We start from the raw sequence: 23,968 nt of genomic DNA, 5'->3' as shown, positions 1-23,968 counted from the left end.
GATAACGGAATTATTTTCTCTGAATTTGTCAAATACAAATGGACTAGACATTGTTTAGGTATTTATTACTTGTATATGTTGTATATAGTTATTGTACTTTTGTATATAGTTTTTTTCATGTTAGTTATAATCTTTTTCCTTTTTTCTTTTTATTAAAATAGAAAAGGGGAAATATGGTGATATTTTATTTGTACTGAAAAGTGATTTTATATGTATGTCAATAAATAAAGTTGCCTGGGGGTCAGAGCTAACAGCAAGCCATAGCAGAGCTGGGTGTTCGTGGCGCATGCCTTTAATCCCAGCACTTGGTAGGCAGAGCTAGGTAGATCTCTGTGTGGTCAAGGATACAGCCAGCATTGGAGATACACGCCTTTAATCTCAATACCAACCATAGAAGATCTGGAGGTCTGCACAAACAGGCAGTGGGGATGCGGTCATGTGGTTGGGTTTACAACCAATGAGAAGGCAGAACGGAAAGTCTATATAAAGACAAACACTCAGGAAGTAGGTCTCTCTTGGCTGAAGAGGCTAGCTGCAGCAGATGGGTAAGGTTCTTAGCTCTGATCTCTTGGCTTTCTTCTTTGCATTGGTTCTGTGTTTCTTATTTAATAAGATGGTTCGTTACATCTACAAGACTCCCAAACAAAAAAAGCCCAGGACAAGAGGGTTTCAGCACAGAATTCTACCAGATCTTCAAAGAAGAGTTAATGCCAATACTCTCTAAATTGTTCCACACAATAGAAACAGAAGGAACATTACCAAACTCCTTCTATGAGGCTACAATTACCCTGATTCCTAAGCCAAACAAAGATACAACAAAGAAAGAGAACTACAGACCAATCTCCCTCATGAACACAGATATAAAAATACTCAATAAAATACTGGCAAACTGACTCCAAGAACATATCAAAACAATTATCCACCATGATCAAGTAGGCTTCATCCCAGGGATGCAAGGGTGGTTCAACATATGAAAGTCCGTCAATGTAATACACCATATAAACAAACTCAAAGAAAAAAACCACATGATCATCTCACTAGATGCAGAAAAGACATCTGACAAAATCCAACACCCCTTTATGATAAAGGTCTTAGAGCGATTAGGAATACAAGGAACATACCTAAACATAATAAAGGCAATTTACAGCAAACCAACAGCCAACCTCAAATTAAATGGAGAGAAACTCAAAGCAATTCCACTAAAATCAGGAATGAGGCAAGGCTGTCTGCTCTCCCCATACTTATTCAATATAGTACTTGAAGTTCTAGCCAGAGCAATAAAACAACATAAGGAGATTAAGGGGATACAAACTGGAAAGGAAGAAGTCAAGCTTTCCCTATTTGCAGATGACATGATAGTATACTTGAGTGACCCCAAAGATTCATATAAACACATTCAACAACATAGCAGGATACAAGATCAACTCAAAAAAATCAGTAGCCCTCCTATATACAATGGACAAAGAAGCTGAGAAGGAAATCAGAGATACATCACCCTTTACAATAGCCACGAATGATATAAAATACCTTGGGATAACACTAACCAAGCAAGTAAAGGACCTATATGACAAGAACTTTAAGTCCCTGAAAAAAGAAATTGAAGAAGATGTCAGAAAATGGAAAGATCTCCCATGCTCATGGATAGGCAGGATTAACATAGTAAAAATGGCAATCTTACCAAAAGCAATCTGCAGATTCAATGCAATCCTCAAAATACCAACACAATTTTTCACAGACGTGGAAAGAATAATACTCAACTTTATATGGAAAAACAAAAATCTCAGGATAGTCAAAAGAATCCTGTACAATAAAACTACCTCTGGAGGCATCACAATCCCTGACCTCAAGCTGTACTATAGAGTTACAGTAATAAAAACAGCTTGGTACTGGCATAAGAACCAACATGTGGACCAAGGGAATCAAATTGAAGAGCCTGAAATTAATCCACACACCTATGAACATATAATTTTTGACAAAGAAGCCAAAATGACACAACAGAAAAAAGAAAGCATCTTCAACAAATGGTGCTGGCATAACCGGATATCAACATGTAGAAGGCTGCAATTAGATTCATATCTGTCACCGTGCCCAAAACTCAAGTCCAAGTGGATCAAAGACCTCAACATAAAGCCAGCTACTCTGAACCTGATAGAAGAGAAAGTAGGAAGTAGTCTTGAACACATTGGCATAGGAGATCACTTCCTAAATATACCAACAGTAGCACAGACACTGAGAGAAACAATTAATCAATGGGACCTCTTGAAACAGAGAAGCTTTTGTACAGCAAAGGATATGTTCAACAAGGCAAAGCGACAGCCTACAGAATGGGAAAATACCTTCACCAACCCCACATCTGATAGAGAACTGATATCCAGAATATACAAAGAACTCAAGAAATTAGACATCAAAATGCCCAACAGTCCAATTAAGAATTGGGCTATAGAGCTAAACAGAGAATTCTCAACAGAGGAAACTCAAATGGCTGAAAGACATTTAAGGAATTGCTCAACATCCCTAATCATCAGGGAAATGCAAATCAAAATAACTCTCAGATACCACCTTACACCTGTCAGAATGGCTAAGATCAAAAACACTAAAGACAGCTTATGCTGGAGAGGATGTGCAGCTAAGGGAACTCTGATTCACTGCTGGTGGGAATGCAAGCTTGTACAACCACTTTGGAAATCAATATGGTGCTTTCTTAGAATTAAATTGGCAATCAATCTCCCCCAAGATCCAGCTCTACCACTCTTGGGCATATACCCAAGGAATGCTCAATCATACCACAAGGGCACTTGCTCAGCTATGTTCATATCAGCATTGTTTGGAATAGCCAGAACCTGGAAACAACCTAGATGCCCCTCAACTGAAGAATGAATAAATAAAATGTGGTACATATACACAATGGAATACTACTCACCAGAGAAAAACAATGACATCATGAGGTTTGCAGGTAAATGGATGGCTCTAGAAAAAATCATCCTGAGTGACGTAACACAGACTCAGAAAGACAAACATTGTATGTACTCACTCATAGGAGGATACTAGATGTAAAGCAGGGATGACTGGACTCCTACTCATAACTCCAGGGAGGCTACCTAGAGAGCAGGACCCCGGGAAAGACACACGGATCGCCCAATGATAGAGAAATGGATGAGATCTACATAGACAACCTAGACGTGAGTGGGGGTAATGAAGGGCAATGGTTGAGGGAAAGAGCTTGGGGGAGCGGGAGATCCCACCTGGATCAAGAAAAGAGAGAGAGAGAACAAGGAATAAGAGACCATGGTAAATGGAGATCACATGAGAATAGGAGAAGCAGGGTATTAGAGAGGTCCACAGAAATCCACAAGGATAGCTCCACAATAGACTACTGGCAATGGTCAAGAGACAGCCTGAAATGACCTACTCAGGTGATAGGATGGTCAAACACCCTAATTGTCGTGCTAGAAACCTCATCCAATGACTGAGGAAATTGGATGCAGAGATCCATGTCCAGGCCCCAGGTGGAGCTCCAGGAGTCCTGTTGGTGAGATAGAGGAGGGTTTGTATGAGCGAGAATTGTTGAGGCCAAGATTGGAAAAAGCACAGGGACAAATAGCCAAATGAATGGAAACACATAAACTATGGAGCAATGGCTGAGAAGCCCCCAACTGGATCAGGCCCTCTGGAGAAGTGAGACAGTTGATTAGCTTGATCTGTTTGGGAGGTATCCATGCAATGGGACCTGGACCTGTCCTCAGTGCAGTGCTGGCTGTTTGGAACCTGGGGCTTATACAGGGACACTTGGCTCAGCCTGGGAGGAGGGGACTGGACCTGCCTGGACTGAGTCTACAAAGTTGAACACAATACTCAGGGGAGGCTTTGCCATGGAGAAGATGGGAATGGGGGGTAGGCTGGGGGAAAGGCTGGGGGGCAGGAAAGGGGAGAACAAGGGAAGCGGTGGCTGATATGTAAAATTAAATTAAATTATAAAATAAAATTAAAAAATAGATATGCATATTATATACAAAAATATAAATAAAGGCAACATACAGCAAGCCTACAGCCAATATCAAACTAAGTGAAGAGAAATTCAAAGGGATTCTACTAAAATCAGGAATAACACAAGGCTGTTCACTCTCTCCAAATCTATCAACATTGTACTTGAAGTTCTAGCTAGAGCAATAAGATAACAAAAGGAGATCAAGGTGGTACAAATTAGAAAGGAATAAGTCAAACATTCACTATTTTCAGATGATATGATAATATACATAAGTGACCCCAAAAATTCTACCAGGGAGCTCCTTCAGCTGATAAACACCTTCAGTAACGTGGCAGGATACAAGATAAACAAACTAAACAAAAACAGTAGACCTAAAATATACAAATGATGAATGGGTTGAGAATGAAATCAGAGAAACATCCACCTTTACAATAGCCACAGACAACATAAAATACATTGGGGCAACCTGTGTAATAAAAACTTTAAGTTTTTAAAAAAGAAATTGAAGAAGATATCAGAAAATGGAAAGCTCTCATATGGTCTTGGATAGGTAGAATCAACATAGTAAAAATGGAGATCTTACCAAAGGCAATCTTCAGATTCAATTTAATCCCCATCAAAACCCAACAAAAGTCTTCACAGACCTAAAAAGAACAATTTTCAACTTCATATAAAAACCAAAACCCAGGATAGCCAAAACAATCATGTACAATGAAGGCATGCCTGGCATTATCATCCCTGACCTCATGGTCTACTATAGAGCTATATTATAAAAATAACTTGGTATTGGCATAAAAATTGACACATAGATCAATGGAATTGAATCAAAGACCCTGACATTAATCCAAAGACATACAAATACCTGATTTTTGACAAAGAAGCTAAAATTATACAATGAAAAAAAGAAAGCGTCCTCAACAAATGGTGCTGGCATACTGGCATAACTGTATGTTGACACATGCAAGAATGCAAATTGATCCATTATCTATGACCGTGCACAAAACTCAAGTCCAAATGGATCAAAGACCTCAACATAAATCCACTTAGACTGAACCTGATAGAAAAGTAGCAGCACAGACACTGAGAGCAACACCTAATAAACGGGACCTCCTGCAACTGAGAAGCTCCTGTAAGGCAAAGGAAAGGGTCAACAAGACAAAATGACAGCCTACAGAATAGGAAAAGATCTTCACCAAACCCACATCTGACAGAGGGCTGATCTCCAAAATATATAAAGAATTCAAGAAACTAGACATCAAAAAACCAAAGAATCCAACTTAAAAAAATGGGGTACAGATCTAAACAGAGAATTCACAACAGAAGAATATTACATGTCCAAAAGACATTTAAGGAATTGCTCAAAATCCTTAGCCATCAGGAAAATGCAAATCAAATGACACTAAGATACCATCCCACTAACAAACTCATGGCTTGAGTGAGCTCTACTAACACTGGGGTAATCTTCATAACCATGTGACTTTTTTTGAGCCCACCAATCTCTAAAATTCTGAGGATCTTCCGTGGGTGAATGTTCACTTCAGAGGTCTCATCCCTACTTATCCCCATTATCCTGATCTCATATCTAAGCATCCTTTCTTTCTCAAATTATTGATTATTAATCTTGAGGAGGGGAAAATCCAACCATAGACAGTGCATGCAAAATGATCTTTCAATTTCACTTAGATGAAGTTTCTAATGAAGAAGAGGCCTAGATTTCTGGCTTTGGAAGGAGGATCTACCTAAAGGCTTCCATTGTGAACCCAGAGGCTCCTGCAAATGGCACCTTGGTTTCAAGTCACTTTTGGGTGAGGTATGAGACAGGGATGTAACAGCTATACCATGTGACATCAGCACATGAACATTCTACTGTATCCTGGAGAGCCCTGGCATTCCATGTGATGTCACCAGTGTTGTGGCAATGCCAACTGTCATTGGGGCATTTGTGCAGTGTCTCATGTTTCAACTACAGACATGCCGACTAGACTGAACAGGATTCTTGGGAGACAGGATGGCGAGCACAGGGAGACCAAAGGGAGGCAGAAGGAAGATGGCCATCAGTCTCCATGTCACACATCAAGAAATAAATGGTTCTGGGGAAAGTGCAGTGAGTCCTGGAAAAGGGCTGGGGAGCTTCCTGAAGGAGGAAGGCTTCAGCTGATCCTTCTAGGAGTGGAGCTAAGGGGGTGAGAGTTTCTGAGAAGCCATGGGCCTATCCTAGTCCTCTGAGTTCTTCAAGAGCAGAACAAAGTTGAGGATTTTTCAAGGTTAGTTTGGCAGAGAGCCAGGGATGGTCAAGGCTGCAGCTGTTCTGTTGAGGGCCCTCTGCTTTCATTCTGAGTGGGAAGGAAGCCCAGAGGGACTAAAGAGGTTTCAGTACCAGCCCTGCACTTCACCCACACTGGATTTCTTTTGGTGTGTGTCACTAATAACAAGGAGAGTAAAGTCCCTGGACAGAGCTAGAGGTTCTCACATTTAAATAACAACCCACTAGCCGGGCAGGAGCCGCCAAGTATTGCTGCATGTCAGTGATCCCTAAGGTTTCTGAGTTTCTGCCTCTCACTAGCCAGTCATCTTCCCTCTACCTTGAGTGCAGGACTGGGAAATCACTCTTCTTTAAAGTATTTGTTCTTGGTGTCAGAGGGCTCACCTGTGGTATTTTCAGTCACACTTTCAATGGTTGATAACAACTTTGCTAACATCATGATGGATGGAATGTATTCTCCTGAAGCTTTTGGTAAAAGTTTCATCTTTACCTATTTTACTTATCATTATTCTGACAGGACCCACACAATCCTCCACCATTCTCATACATTGTAACTGCCCCGTGGATCTTCTCTGATGTGCTTATTCACCTCGTGGAACTGATCTTCCTTCCCTATTATACTGAGCTAATTTCTTAGCATCCTTTATTTCTCATCTTGTTAATTAGAGATCATCAGGATGAGAAGAGCCATTCCTGGGCACAGTTTGGAAAATGAGTCTTGCCCTCCATACATGATGAACTATTGAATTAGAATGAACTAGATTCTAATGAATCAGAGAGATCTCTGGATTGGAAGGAGGAGGTGCTGAAGGCCTTCCGCTGTGTCTCAGGGAAGGCTCCTGGAAAGGGCAGCTTGGCTTTTGGTGAATTGGGGAAGAGTTTGTTATAAGATAGGTGAAGGCTGTTGGCAGTGACCCTAACAGTCCCTTCTCTGGAAATTCTGTTGTATCCTGGAGAGCCCTTGGCATCTTTTGTGAAATCACCAGTGTTGTGGCAATGCCAACTGCCCTTGAGGCATTCATTAAGTGCGTATAGGGTTCACCAATCAACATGTTGGCAAGACTGAGCATACTGACTGGAAGAGAGAACTCTGGTTTTTTAGGGAGGAGTTGAGGCCAGAACTAGACCTTCTAGTAATGGGGTTCAGTAGCTGTGATCATCTGAAGCCATGGGCCTATGCTGCTTATCTGGGTTCCTAAAGAGCAGATCCAAAGTGGAGGTTTCTGATGGGTAGTTGGCAGAGGGCCAGGAATGGTCAAGGATGCAGCTGCTGTGCTAGGACCTTTTTCAGTTCATTCTGGTTGTCAAAGAATGCCAAAGGAGGCATAGAACCACTAATGAGGTATCAGGGTAGTAGGTTGCTACACTTTATTCTCAGTGGATTTTTGTAGGTTTCATGGATATCCAATATAAATATCAGAGAGCGAAACTTTCCATCCATGTACCCAGGTCTGAGACATTCAGTTGCTTTTAGTCCTGCACACAGGTTATCGGGCTGGGAGATGCAAAGCACCAGGCAGTCCAGGACTTTCTTGCATCACATCAGGTATTGGCTGACAATTCCAAACCAACATGATTGGCCTTGCTTGTGGTGGCTGCCATTTGGATGAGGCATGGGGACTTCTGGGGATGGATTAATTCTGTTTGTTTGCTCTTCCTGTTGAGACTTTAGGCACAAGTGAGATGTTGGTATCAAAGTCTTTGTTCTAGTCTTCCATGCTTGGTAGCCTGACTAGGGGTGGCATAGACCAGGGAATATAGACCTGTTCAAAGACAGTGCAGGCATGTACAGTGGTAGCAGTTGCTCTTAGACTTTCATACGTATCAAACAGTTTCAGTGAGAGATACCTCTTTCCATCCTTTTCCTGATAGCTGGAAGCTCATTAAGTTGGGTCTAAGAGGGACCTCTCCAAATGAGTATGGTGCCTGGCTGGGTGCACAGGGATCTAGGATTCAGGGTTAGAGGCACACAGGGCAAATGACAGTGAGGTGGGGATGAATGGCAGCTGATGATGCTGTGTTTGTCTTCTCCCAACTCCCTTGTTCACTCAATGGCTGAGCAACAATACTATATGCTTTTACATTTAATTAATTTGATACTGATTAAGTGAAGTCAAAATGTTGCTATTAATGTACATTTAAAGTACCTGACTCTTTCAATTGTAAATTAGAATATTTTCTTAATATTATGTGAAAATATGCACATTTAAGGGTTACTTCTTAAGCACAGGATATTCTATGGAATGACAATTCTGGATGAAAACAATCTTGAAAAAATCATCTCATGTCTAAGCAATTTTGGTGGGTTTTTTTCTACCTTAGGAAGTCTTGTGCTGTGAAAGTTTGCACTAGGTAAGTGAATATGCTTTTCTTTTAGTAATCTCTGTTTTGTTGTGGAGTCCCTAAAAGGAAACCTAAGATGGGTAGAAACAAATGATAAGACTCTCCTCTTTTTTAAAAAAGTACTCTCCTCTCAAAAACATCTTCTATTAGCCCCACCATAATCTGTTTTATTATGCCTTCTAAGGATATCTTGGAGGTTTGTTAATTTGAATGCAATAAGCCCCAATAATCTCATAGGGATTGGCACTATTAGGGGGTGTGGCTTTGTTGGAGAGAGTGTGGCCTTGTTGGAGGATTATGTTACAGTGGGGGAGGGTTGAGATCTCTTATGCTCATGCCATGCCTAATGTCTCAGAGGACTTTTTGCTGCCTGTGGATCAAGATGTACCTTCATCTCCACATTTTTCTCCTTCTCCAGCACCATATCTGTCTGCATGCCTCCATGTCCTGCCATGATCATAATGAACTAAACCTCTCAAACTGTAAGCCACCTGATTAAATGTTTTCCTTTATAATTGTTGCTGTGGTCATTGTGTCCCTTCACAGCATTGAAGCCCTAACTAAGACAGTAGGTATCCAATAAATTCACAGAGAACAATGGACTCAAGAAAGAATTCTACTTCTGGACGACCCTTTGAGCATGGACTTTGGTATAAACCAGCTCTGATGCAGAATACCTTGTAAGGGGTGTACATTTAGGTGTATTTGTTATGAATGCTTTTAGACCTGTATCATCTTTATAGACACCACTGTAGAGCAAGCCAAGGACAATTATTTCACCATGCTAAGTAGAAATCTGGGACAGCCATGTGTCATGCAGTGGGTAAGAGCTGATCTGTTGTTCTACACTGAGTAGCAGCATGCAGAGTCAGAAATATCTTTCTCCTCTGTTCTGCCTTTTTGCCTCCTATTACTTCAGACATGACTTTTCACCCATTTAACTAGAACTCTCCCAACACACGCAGTCAGCCCACCCAATCATCCCCTTCCCATGCTACTCACCCTAGTTACCTCTGTATCTTCAAAGCCTAGTGTAATAAATGTTTCCTAAGTCTACACAGAAATATAAACTAGTCCATGCAGGAATTAACAACTTGACTTCTTGGCAACTAGAAGATGTTTTAGATAGAGACAGTAGTGGCCAATACCATCACGGAGAATGATACCTCATGACATATATATTGAAGACTGCATTATTCAGGTGAGAAAAAATTAAAAAATAAGATTAATATTAAAATATTGAAATGATATACAGTTATAGAAAAAAGTGTTGAAGGAAGTTTTGATATTCATTTCTAGATACTGAAAGCAAAGATTATTTCTCATGTTTCTATTTTTTGAAAGCTACATTTTACATATTTTCTAAAAAGGCAAAACAATGTCTCTGTTGTAAATTAAAAAGTTATGCCTTTCAAACAAACATAACAGGTACTCAGAGTTGAAGGTAGAAAAGAGGTAACACAGCAAGGTGGCCACTCGGAAAGTTCTGTTGCCTCCTTGGCAGGTGTCTGGGAGTTGGGATTTCAGTTTATCTTTATATTTATATACACATGTATATGCAGTTAGATATGGTTGTACATATTATGTATACCATATAGGTACTTATAAAAACATGCACATAACTATACCCATAGCTCTGCATACAACATGCATACCATACACATGCTTACCAATACCACAAAGGTTGTTTGTTTCTTTTTATTTTTTGTTATACCAAATTATTGTACATCTAATTAATTTAATGTATATTTCTATGTGTCTGCATGTGTGTGTGTGTGTGTGTGTGTGTATGTGTGTGTGTGTGTGCATGCAAAGGTGTAGACAAATACATGTTTCTAAATGTATGAATGTGGGCACATATATGTGAGTATAGTGTGTGAAAAAGCATGTGTGTATTGTGGCACAACAATGATGGTTCCCTCATCCTTTATGATGGGCTAGTGGCACTATTACTTTTGGGTGGGGCATGCTTTATCATGCTGCATTTTGTGCATGGAATTTCCATGCCTCTAGAATACTGATGTTGTCTAAGATGTTGCTAACAATGTGTAGATGTTTCAGGATCTTTCTTAGAAAGATATCTACAATCTATGACACATATTAAGCCCTTTAGATAACATTTGACACCAAGCATATGTAAGTTTTCAGTTTCTTCTTCCTCTTCTACTGCACTTTCAGATTATAGTAAATCATCACCATCAAGTAAAACTAAAAACACTTACTGGCTATCCAGAACTTGGTGAAGACCAGGAAATTGTGGGTTCCCAGGATAAAATGATGTCCACTGGAAGACTTCCAGGTGGGATGTTCCTACTGTAACTGTTACCACAGGCCTCCAGGCTGAGACAGCAAAGAGGCGTCTCTGCTGGGCAACTGTATAACTTCTCTTCTTCCGGATTCTGCTGCTGCAGACAGGAAAATCATTTCAATCTGTGATTAGATACCTGGTTTTATTGAGGCCACCCTCCCTAAACCCTATTAGGCTTTGAGGATAGCACAATGCTTACGCTGCATCTAGAGATAACAGGAAGAAATTCCCAAGAGTTTTTCTTTTATAACTGAGATTTTATTGGTTGAGGACCAGTAGAAAAACATGTTAATTCAGTTTTGTTTTCTTTCTTTTTGCATGCTACAATTCTTAAGTGTATGTTTCCATCCTCATAAGATAGAGGAACGGAACACTGTGATACCTTGACTAACTCCTCAGATCTCTAAGCTGCCTCCTTCCCACTATCCTTAAATGTCATATTAGGGCAAGAAAAAAGCATCCATGGTAAAACAAATAAATAAATAAATAAAAAGGAAACCCAACCAGCTGTAAGAGATAAACTTTCAGGGAAGGAGAGAGGCATGAAAGCAAAGGACAATGGGAGATTGGGAAGTGATATGCTCAAAGTGGGATATGTCCATTGTTTTCTACTACTAATCTCCACTAGCATTTGTTAGAAAAGGTGACAACAGCTGAGGCAGTGTCAGCACGTGTCCCAGGACTCCACTTTCCAAAATGGGACAGGATGAACTGCTGTTATACTGCTTTCCAGTGAGTGACAGCCTCAGAAGTCATCAACTATCATGATGAGAGGAGGTAGGGAAAGCCTCATGGCTTTCTGCTTTCTGGTCAATCCCACTTCAAGTTGTGTTTAATATTGGTGAAGGGACAGGCTGGAGGGCAAATTTCAAACAGCTCTATTCCCTAAGCCCCAGATACTGCAGATGGCACAATACAAGCCTCATGATAAGAGAATCTTGATGATAAACTGAGTCTCAGAAATGATAGACCAGTATTTGAACTGTGAACATATGGCCTGAGTCTTCCCCATCCCCAATGACCTTCCTTTTCTCAACAGTGAACTTCTGTAGTAGAAGAGGATGATTGGATGGGAAGTTGTCCCCAATCAATGATGATAACTGTGGCCTTCGGGGACCTTCCCTAATTACCAGTCCAAAAACATCTGCATAGCTTGACTACCTTTGTGATCCCCTGAGCAGAGTGAGGCCTGGCCTCTGTGACTTTCCATAAGGAATCACTTTCATGGTTACATGTGTGCCCTTGACAGGTTGGCAGCTCACTATTTAAAGTGGCCTGTGATTCAAAACAATAATAATGTGAGCAGGAATCAATTTCTGGTAAGTCAATGCAGACATTCCTTGTGGGAAGACCTGATCGCACGTCAGTGAATGGACATGACAAGGAGCTTTCTTGAAAGGGATCACTAAGGCATGGTTCATTGTTCCAAGGGTTTTCAAGGCAGAAGTCAAATGACATATTGAGAAGTGTTTCCATAGCAAGGACCAAAGAAGCACCCTCATAGTGCATGCCATGAATGACATACAGGAGGGGACATCATGCCCACACTGCACAAGAGGCAACAAGAAGGTCTGCACAATCGTCATGTGCCTAACAAGGCAGCCTTAGATCAATGGAGGACCAGCCTCTGCTGTTATATTAACTGCCTGTGATATGCCTACATGGGAGCAGACCACAGAAGGAAGGAAAGGTAGCAGAGACCTTGTTGGGACTCTATTTTGGTATCTTTCCTGAGAAGCAATAATTTTTCACATGAGCCCATGGTGCCTCTTTACCATGGCCACAGTCACAAATGCAACACCAAGGACTCTCCCAAGCACCACTGTCTCCTCCCTACTTCACCTTTCTGTTTGTGTAATATGTAGTTCATTTCATCTGAAGTCTCTGCTGTGTGCTGGTGTCTGTGCCAACTTCATTTGGAAAGAGCCAATGTTCCTCAGAATATACTTGAGATGTAAGAGAAGGGCTGTAAACACCGTCCTCTATCAATATCCAATGTTATTTTTTTCAGAAAGGCTGAGCATAATCCAAGGCTAATTACAAATTACAAAGTAGATTCAGACAAACCTGGACTCAAATGTATCCACTGCTTCAATGCTAAAGAGAAACAGGTACCAGACAGTCCCAGAATATCAATGTAAGCAGGCTTAACTCTAACACAAAAACTGCCTGAATACCACCATACCCTGAAATTAGCCCAGGCCAACATGGTCCCTGATAAAGCCCATGCTAAGTACCTAAAATGAAAGTAGACCAGGATTAACCATCAAACCAAGATGTCAAGACAAAAGTATTTCAAGGCCTGAGGATGAACCTGATGAAGACCAGGAATAAAGCCTAACTTAGCAATGGCTTTCCCTCATCCCGAAAGGCCAGGGACCAACCCTAAGAATAAAATTGCCAAACCCTGACCTAAAAAAGGCCTGCATCAAAACCTGAAGATGAATAAGCTCTGACCCAGAGGAAAAACAGAGGTATCCCTGGGCCAGTCCATTACATGGAAGAGCTAAGGCCAAAGGAGAAAGAAAAGTAACAAAATGAAATGCAACAAAAAGAAAAGAAAAGAATAGCCATACCTAACCTTGACACTGAAGAAGGTTGGCTCCAACCGAAAGGGAAATTAGTACTACCCTATCCCTCAGAGGAAAAAGACCTGGCTCAAAGAAAGAAAAGGAGAATATCCATGCCTCAACTTTGCCTGGACTGAAGCCAGTGCCCCCACCAAGATGAGAAATTGGCCTTAGCATAACTCTGACCCTGAAGAAGACTGGGCCAAACTAAGAAGGACGTGGGCCCAGAACAATCACTCAAATGAGAGGCCGGGACAAAGCAGGAAAAGGAAACATAGGGGCCTAACACTTACCCTGACAAAAGCCTTAGACAAAACAAGGAGAGAAGAAGACCTGGGACATTCTCTTAAATGACAGAGGCCAAGAACAAAGCAAGAAAAAAAAACTGTCTGCCTATAATCCTTACCCTGATGAAGTATGGGCCTAAGGAAGAAGAGATGTGGGCCACATCATAACCTTAAGGCTGAAAAAGACCAGGCAAAAACCGAGAAAATTAGTGGGCCTGAGTCCAGTCCTCACTATGAATGTCTGGGTCCTAATAAAGAAGAGAAGTGGGACTGGGCCATCTCCTTAAAGAAAGAACACCTAGAGAAAACCAAGAAAACAGCCATGCCCAGCTCTAATCCTTATTCTGAAGACACCAAGGACCAAATGCAGAAGAAGGTCTGGGGCAAATATTGACTGGGAAGAATTCGGAGCTCATACAAAGCTCATAGAACAAACCAGGCAAATTAAAAAAGTGGAAATGTTACAGGCCAAACACAGACCTTGATGAAGAGAAACCACAAACCTGAAAATCAAGGGAGCCCCTGCCAACCCAATGAGAGATATGTGGTCAGACTTAATGTTGACCCTAGGAAGTCCAGTTTGAAGAGACAATTTAAATGGAGCCTGCTCCAACCAAAATGAAGAACTCTTCCCAGACCAAACACTGATCAAGTAGCCAAGGACCAAGCCCTGTGTGAAAGGAGTCCAGTCAATCCCAGAAGAGAAACACGCCTTACCATAAACTGCTATCAGTGGAGACCTGCAGCCTACTGAGCAAGAATTAAACTCAGAAGCCCTGAACATGAAGGATGTGAGGGCAGAATATTTTCTTCTTCATCCAACACCCTAACCAAAAGGGAGCCAGAAATACCATGTTCTCAATGGAGCCAATGGCTCCCTTACAGATGAAAGCAAATGGACACCATTAACATATTTGGTAGTTAGAGGGAACTCTCATCCCAGACCTTGATATTTTATAGTCAATCAAGGCCTCAAAAGAGACACACAGAAGAATGTTTGTTGAAAATCTTAGACTCTCAAACTTCATATACAGATATAAATTGATATCCTGAGTACCAACTGTGTGGAACACATACATTTCATTTACAAGATATACTATCCACAATACCTGCATGCCAGGATGTGCTACTCATCATATGATCCAACCTCTCATCTGAGTAACCAATGAATATGGACATAGCATAATACAAATGGTGTTATACTGCACTCTGTTGTAGCCTGATAAAACTCCAAATCTTGATTTCAACTGATATTTTTAGGAACAAACAAGTCTCAAAAGTAACACCCCTTCATGATAAAGGTCTTGGAGAGATCAGGAATACAAGGAACATACACCTAAAACTAATAAAGGCAGTTTACAACAAGCCAACAGCCAACATATAATTAAATGAAGAGAAGCTCTAAGTGATTCCACTAAAATCAAGAACAAGACAAGGCTGTCCACTCTCCCCATATCTATTCAATATAGTACTCAAAGTCCTAGCTAGAACAAAAAGACAACAAAAGGAGAACAAGGGGATACAAATTGGAAAGGAAGAAGTCAAACTCTTTCTGTTTCCAGATGATATGATAGTCTACATAAGTGGCCCCAAAAACTCTAACAGGGAACGCCTACAGCTGATAAACCCCTTCAGTAATGTGGCAGGATACAAGATTAACTCAAAAAAACCAGTAGCTCTCCTATATACAAACGATAAATGAGCTGAAAAAGAAATCAGAAAAACATCACCTTTACAATAGCCACAAATAATAAAAAACACCTTGGGGTAACTCTAAGCAAGTGAAAGATCTGTATGACAAGAACTTTAAGTACCTGTAGAAAGAAAATGAAGAAGATATCACAAAATGGACAAATCTCCCATGCTCATAGATAGGTAATATTAACATAGTAAAATGGCAATCTTACCAAAAGGAATCTACAGATTCAATGCATTCCCCATCAAAATCCCAATACAATTCTTCACAGACCTGGAAAGAACAATATTCAACTTCATATAGAAAAACAAATAACCCAGAATAGCTTTAACAATCCTGTACAATAAAGCAACCACTGGAGGCAACGCCATCCCTGACCTCAAGTTTTACTATAGAGCTATAGTAATAAAAACAACTTAGTAATGGCATAAAACTGACATGTGGACCAATCAATTGAATTGAAGACTCTGACATTAATCTGCATACCTATGAACACCTGATTTTTGACAAAGAAGCCAAACCTATACAATGGAAAAAAGAAATCATGCTGGCATAACTGGATGTCAACATGTAGAAGGCTGCAAATAGATCCACATAGAAAGTGGATGGGAACTGAAAAATCTACAATTAAAGTTGGAGATGGGAGTCAACAGAACAAAAGGAGGGAAAGTCCAACAGCTTCACTTGCAAATGTTCATTGTGTAATGAGATGTTGGTCAGGTTCAAGGCCCCTGTCTTCAGTACACCATCAATACTAGACCTGCATGAGACACAGCAGCTCCCAATGCCACTAAGATGGTGAAGAGATGATGGAAAGGTGGGAAAGATGGGGGTCGGGGGAGTGAAGTGCTTTACTTTTTTCTTCTTTTTATTTATTGTTTAATGTGTCTCATTTATATTCCCCTTTTCTTTCCTTTGTGGGGGGACTCTAAAAGAGTGAGAAGCATATATGGAGGGACCTGGAGATGGGTGGGATTGGGGTACATGGTATGAAATTCCAAAGAATCAATAAAAAACTAAAATGCGTAGGTTAAAAAAATCAAATTTCACTTTCTACCATTTGTTAACATGAACTAAACAATAAGAAGTCAAATGAATGAGGTTTTTGACTTTTAAAAAACATGAACATATGGAATAATTCAGTGCAATTTTGACATAGGAACAAAAGTTCCTATATAACAAGGGTTAAAGATGATGCATTTGGAACAGAAAATTCCATTTTACTCTTGATATATCCACAGGATAAGATTGGGTAATAAGAAAAAAATTAAATTATAATTAAATTAAGTTCTTGTACTATAAAAAGAGAAAATAAGAAAGAAGCAGAGAAAGTCATAAGGATAAGGAGAACATGAATACTGCTGTCAATCAATTTCACCTAACAGATACTTACAGAACACCTCCTCAAATGACAGCTTAAGACAACATTTCCAGAACACACAAGTCACTTTTCAACACACTCCATGTTACAAGATACTAAACAGGTTTAAATAAACATAAAAGACCCGATATAAAGTGATGTGTGCAATGTGACTACAGGGAAATTAAAATATAAGTTAATAGCAGGACAATATCTTAATAATCCCCAATAAATGAAAATTAAACATTTCATTCTTAAAATAATCAATAGATTAAAAGAGAAAGTCATAGTGAGAGTAAAAGTATCGAAGTGGAAATAAAAGATAACAAAATTTATGGAATAAAGCTAAACCATAATTAGAAAAAAAACTAAAACATTAAATGATTTTATATGAACTTGAATACATTTGGATTTTGTGTGTACATTCTATAATAAGATCTCACTCTGTAGCATAGCCCCAGTGTAGCTACGTGTGGAGCCCAGTCTGTTCTCAAACTCATGGAATCCTGTTTCCCAAGGGCTTGGATTATAGGTATAAAATACTTAACACCTGACTTAAGTAATTTGTAATTTGTGGCATAAATTTTATATAAATACTAAAAAGAAAGTGACTAAGAAGCCCCTAATCAATTTTTAAAATTCAATAAATTGAAAATAAATATGACAAGAAGTAAGAGAAAGATACATATCTATATAACACTGATAAATCTCTAGGCACACTAGCGAAGAAAAATGAAAGAATACTAAAGTTACTCACATAAGGAATGAGAAAAGGGATATTGCAGATCCCACAGGCACTAAGATAAAGTAAAGAAATACAGAAAGCGTTAAGCCTGTAACAATTTGGAGGAAAGAATGATTATAGAATCATTCTTTCAGAACTGCATCCTGCCATCCTGGATCTTCACAGCAGGCATCACGGCCTCATGAGAACTGGGCTGTGAGGAGTCTCCAGGCTCTGAGAAGACTGCCCTAGCCCTCACTAGACCTGGCCTAAGAGGAGACTGCTGCCAAGAAGGCCTTTGCCTTCACCTCAGCCTCCCCAGAACCGGGGCTGTGAGGAAGTCCAGACTCTGAGGAGATGGCGGTCTCCCACCCGTGTGGTCCACCCCTCAGAGACCCTGAGCCTGGCCACCCTGGCCTGGGGCAGCCTTCACCAGAATGAACTGCACAGACCTCCTCCACAACGGTTCAGCAGCTCCTCAGCAGTTCCTTCACGTCCTCAGGTCTGAGCATGCTCACTGTACCAGGCCAGAAGAATGTGGTGGAATGGGGGAGGTTTAGAGTCTCTGCCCGGATGCTCATTGGGCCAGAGTGCTTCAGGGGCGGGCTTAAGCCTCACATGCCATTTATGATTGGATGTGTTGCATGTGGCTCTATTTGGAGGCTGGCCTTTTCTGGTGGGATGTGGCTTTGGTGGGAATGGTCCGCAGTGTCTCAATGGGGACAAAGGTTGTGGAGCCTCTCAACACTGGGGGTCTGCACATTGCAGGCTTCCAGCTCAGCACAGGACAAATGGGTGCTCAGGCCTCCATGGTCTGCTCATAAGTTACAGAGGGAGGCCTTGTGGCCAGAGCCGCACACCTACCATCCCATAGTACTTGTTCTGTCTCAAGTTGCCTCATCTTATCTGACCTAGACTCACATCCTCTTACCTGGAGCAGAAAACCCATTTGGCCATCTGGGAGGCCACCAGATAGCGCTGCTTTATTGCAAAGAGGAGAAAATTAAAATGACAACCAATATCAGAAGGACAGTATGAATGACACAAGTGCAAGGTTTGAGACAGGAAACTGGAAAATAGACCTATGTTACAATTTAAGTTATGCAGCTGCTGCTAGAGAGAGCAACCTGGCAGTAGCTATATAAACTCCAATTACATATACCTTATACAAGCAAATACATAGATCTCACCGCCCAGTTTGAGAAATACATTTTATCGGGAATAGTGGTACATGTTTCTAAACCTAGCAACTTGGGAAGCTGAGGCAGGAGGATCATGCATCTGAGACTGTCCTTAGAGTGAGTGCCCTTCAGCTTTAAAAAATATAAAATTATTATACTCAACATAAATGGTCTTTTTCTATTTGTTAATAAAATAAGTATGCATACATTAAAGAGACAGTGTTGTTTTCTTATTTCTATTTATAATTTAATCCAGTATTGAATGAGATACTATTATCAGTCAAATGTTATAAATCCATATTATCAAAGATAATTTATGAGACACTAAAACAATTTTTATTCAAAGGAATTTACTACCCAGACTATTTCTAAGTTCATAATATTACATTCCAAATTCATTAAGACACCAGGTTTTGAGTTTCTTCTGCTGGATGCCTTTTTAGCTTGGTTTGATTGCCTATTTGCTATGGCCTTTATTTTTTCACTATTGGAATTATAAGACACTATTAACATAATGTGCTGAAAGTATGTACACTGTTTCTTTATTGCTGCAAGTCACAAAAATATGCAAAGTAGGATTTCAGCTGATTATGACAAAGCTAATACCTGGAAGAAGCCAAGAGCCTTCCAGAGGTCAAGCTGAGGCTCAAAGAACCTTGGTGATATTTGGCTTTTGATTATCAGTTGTTTTCTGCTATGAGTTTCTTGTGTGCTATTGTAGCTTTTCTATCATTTTTGGGCACCATTTCCCCTCTACTAAAGGAATATTTAGAGAACCTTCTGTGATGACAGCTATGCATAGCTAGAACCCCCACTTCAAGCCTCCCTGTAATTAAAGTAATTGGCAGCATCTGGCCAGGTCCATCCCCAGATGGAGGAAAGTACTTTATCAGAGATACCTCTGTACTCTCTAAGAACAGACTTAAGTGTCCAGACTACCTGTTTGAGAAGGCCTGGTGGATGTGCCAATTAAGCTTAACTATCTCCTTTCCCAAATCTTACCTATCTCCCTTTAACTATTACCAAAGGCATCTATCTGTACACAGGTTGTCTAGCAACCAAGCACACTTTCCTCTACCCTCCAGAAAAACAGCAGGTAACTTGAATAGATAAGAACCACATGAAAAAAGAAGGCAGTTTTATTTTCTCCTATTGACCTAGCAACTTATAGAGTCTTAACATTTTCTACCAATCACGTTTAAGACTATAGTGGAGCACATAAAATCCCTCTTCTTAGATATTACCCGAATTTAGCTTTTAGTTAATTCATTTCCCCATTAGTCACTTCTCTTTTGGGTTGAAAATAATAATTAATAATTATTGCCTCTCCGTGATTTTTATCACCCCTCCATTTGACTTTGGAAGCTTGACTTTGCACTGCCAAGGGAATACTGCTTATAAGTGTATATATACTGGGACTTCCAGGAAACAGGATGGAGAAGAGAAAAGAGAATGGAAGAACTAGATGGGTAAGAACTTGAGAGGAACAAACTGAGATGGGGAAGAACTAGATTGAAGGGCTAGAAGAGAGAACTAGAGGAACGAGATGGAAGATGAGGAAGAGCCAGATGGGAAAGAACAAGATGAGAAAGAAACAGATGAGGGAGAACAAGTTGGGAGAGGAGATGATATGGGAATGAATCAGATGGATGAGAACCTAGAAGAAATAGAACTAAGATGAAGGAATTAAGATAGAACCTAGAAGGGACAGCAGATAAATGTAGAGAGAAGTCGGGTAAGAAAGGAGCTAAAAATGAGAGCAGAATAGAATCTGTGTAGAGAGAGAACTGACACAGAATAATGAATTGTATGGACTAAGGGGTTTCTTGTACATAGATTCATTTCTTTTCATCAAAGATTATCAGCTGGTTGTAAATTCTTCCTCGACCCTGGGAGAGGACTATTGAGGGGCTGGACTCCCTTAGTCTCTGATACTTTATATGAGACTTTTAAAGGATTTGGATTTGCATTTTTAGGATATTGGAATATAGGACATTTAAAAGAGGACTGTATTATACTGTGAACTAAATATGAGGCTTGAGGGACAAAAGATTATATTGTATTTACAATTTAATTTTAATATCATTTTCTAAATATATTCTTTTTTTCTTCCTTTTTTTGTTTCCTTGCTGTGATGTGTGTATGTTTATGTCTGCATAAGCATATGGATTTTAAGTTGGCCAGTGAGCAATGGTGGAATGTGAAGACTGGTTTTAATGTCAATTTGCCACAAATTAGAATTGCCTCAGTAGGGAACCAAACTAAAAACTTGTCCTGATTGCCTTAATTTATGTGGAAAGAACCCACCCCATAAGTGTGGGTGGAACCTTCTGCTAGCAGCCTAGATTAAAAAGGGCAGAGTAGGATGCAGGCTGTTAACCTTGTGCTTGCCTGGCCGTTCCTCTTGCCAATGTATTGATTTAACCTGTTGCTGCTGCAGAGGATTGCTCTGCTGATACCAGAAACATCTTTGCAGTATCTGTCCATTTGACTAGAGACTATCACCTCTCCAGGAAACTTCTAAAGTTCTAGTACCACATTCAGACTGCTCAGGTAGCCAGATTCATGCTCTGAGCAACCACTGGGTTGTGGGCCTCTCCAATGTGAGACAGCCACTGTGGAACTACTCTATCTGATGAGGTGCCCAGCCTCAACTTACCAGAATCTCAGGCTTTCAAATAACTATTGTTACTATTCTAACATAACCTGATTTGATACATTCTTTTAAAGGAGTAAGAGATGCTCCACAGTCATATCCAGAATCAAGTGAACATCTAACATTACTAAACCCTTCAGGAGACTGCAAACTGGTTTCATAATAAAAAATCTGTATTTTAAGATGTGAACTGCTGTTTTCAACTGCTTCTTTCCAGAAACAGTTTGGAGCACGGTACTTCACAGAAAGATAAAGATGTTGAAACCAATCCTTTCATCAACAAATAGTGATAGCATAATATATTTTTAAGGTTTGTAATTTTTACATATCTTATGGGTGATGGGAGAGTAGGAGAGTTCAGAAACTATGTGGAAGAATAATGATTCTAGGCACAAATATAAATCTAGCACAATAGAAATATTGGTTTTAATTAGGAATTTTTTTCATTTTACATACCAATCAAAGATCTCCCTCTTCCCTCCTTCTGCACCTCCCAACCCTAGAAATATTCTTATCTACATGTATGTAGTTGTGTAAAACACAGTTTGAGTGGACATGACCTACATGAGTGGCACTGCCTCATTCTTTGTGGATAGATTTCCACAATCTATCAAATGAAAGGTCCAATGAAAGGCATGGCTTACTTCTTTTTGAGTGTGTGGGCTTCCCACTGAATTGCCCCCATAGGCTCATTTATTCGACAGCTTTTCTCTTAGTAGGTGGATTTCTTTAGGAAAGAATTAGAAGTTGTGCCTTCATAAAGGACGTTGTTCATCTTGGATGAGCTTTGAGCTATGAGGAACTCATTTCAGGCATGAGAAAGCAACACAAATGTAAAGGCATAGAACTTAGGCCTGCTTCAGCATCTCTGCCGATAACAGCTAGAGTGCATGTACAGAATGTTGGAACATTCCTCCTGTGTCACAGGGAGTAAAGATGATACCTGAAGAGAAACTTCAGTTTCTACATTAATTCTGATTAAATTTTCACATTCCTCCGTAAATTTCCTCAGAGTTGTTACTGGTGCTAAAGAGAAGACAGTGAAGTCTAAGTGATGAAGGCAAATGTGACTCTGCTCAGCAAGGGCAAGAAAATCAGCATCAGCCCCTATGGGAGAGATTGGTAGCAGGTGTCAGCACAACTGAAGGGGATTGCAGGTTGACAAGGAAGTTAGTAGCTAACAAAGATGGAATAGATTCTTTAAATCTAGTCAAAAAACAGAAAAGGAAAAAGAACAAAAGACTCTTGTTAGGATAATTTTTCACCACCTTATGACTGACAAATTCCATTTGGAAGTTTGTATCACATTTAAATACTTCATCTTAGTATATGACACAGTATGTCTTTTATAGCAATTCTACTTTAGACATTACTTTTTTCAGGACATACATTCCTTCCTGTTTCTTTGTGCCTCTTTCTTTGATTTTTATATAATGAGCAATTGATTCCTGGGCAGAAGGGTCATATAACATGTCTCCTTCCTAATTGATTGAGATGACTCAATTACATTCTAAGTAGGAAGTGAGTATCCATGTTTGTGTGTAATATAAAAATATACATTATGTATTAATTGAGAGAATTTATCTAGAAAATCTAAAATGGTGAGAGAACTATGAAAAGTGGGGAAACACATATAGGTGACATGCGTTCAAAAGTGTTTACTTCCACAGCCACCTGAGGAAAAGAAAAAGAAAGCCATGTCAAAACTAAGGGGTAAATTAAACATTAGGGGCTACTGCAAATGAAGCATTTCTGTAACAACAGTCAACGTATCTCATCTCCATTTATATATTTACCTGTGACTATGTCATCTCTCTTTCCCTTATATGTGGATCCTCTCAGGAAACTTCATTCTAAAATTTCATCTTCCTGATAATATTTCAGATTCCAAAACACCAATAACCCCCTATGCTTGCTACCACACACAGAGACTGGATGCCAAGGATCACAAACCGCATTCCTTGTTGTGTAGCAGAGCCAAGATAAAGAGCACTATTGATCTCAGAGGCAGAACAAACTGAAGGTTCTCTTCCCATGCATTTAGACCAGCATCATGAAGGACTTTAGTATAGATATGGGTATGTGATTGAATTAACCTGCTACACCCAGCAGAGCCAGCTGGGCATTTCAAATAGAGGCTCAGCACAGGTGTTATTCAGAAGCCTTAAGGACCCTTAAGGACCCTCACATTCTCTTTCTCTTTGGTGGTTGAAAAAACAACATAGATGCTTCCATTGAGAATGACAAATTCTGTGGAGTAGATGCAGATGAAAGTATTTCAACAGAGAGAAAAACCTAGGTGTTTGGGGCCAAGAAGCATGAGGGCAAGCCATGCCTCTCTAAGTTCTTCAGTGATATTTTTCTCATTGTCTCCCATGACCTAGTTTATTATAATTACTTAAGTAGTATAATTAATAATTTTTTTCTTTTATTTTTTTAAGACAGGGTTTTTCTGTATGATCAACTTGGCTGTCCTGGAACTCACTGTATACAACATAGTGTTCTCAGACTCACAGAGAGTGTACCACAAGGTCTTAGCTGAAAATTGTAGGAAAGACACTATGAAAGTAGATTGCTTTGGAGCCTATGATATAT

General features: G+C 39.9%; 1 protein-coding gene across 1 annotated transcript in view; it reads left to right on the top strand.

The window, feature by feature from the left end:
* The first annotated feature begins 5,941 nt into the window (after positions 1 to 5,941).
* LOC131901212 (disks large homolog 5-like) overlaps positions 5,942 to 23,968 on the top strand; it is a 124,795-nt gene continuing 106,768 nt past the window's right edge. The window contains exon 1 of the mRNA XM_059252442.1: positions 5,942 to 6,089. Within this exon, the coding sequence (XP_059108425.1) occupies positions 5,957 to 6,089 (133 nt within the window). The 5' untranslated portion in view covers positions 5,942 to 5,956. The remainder of the gene's footprint in view (positions 6,090 to 23,968) is intronic.

Source organism: Peromyscus eremicus, unplaced genomic scaffold, assembly GCF_949786415.1.
Source record: "Peromyscus eremicus unplaced genomic scaffold, PerEre_H2_v1 PerEre#2#unplaced_57, whole genome shotgun sequence".
NCBI classification, from domain to species: domain Eukaryota; kingdom Metazoa; phylum Chordata; class Mammalia; order Rodentia; family Cricetidae; genus Peromyscus; species Peromyscus eremicus.
The sequence above is the reverse complement of the archived record's forward strand: the minus strand, read 5'-3'. Positions and strand labels throughout refer to the sequence as shown.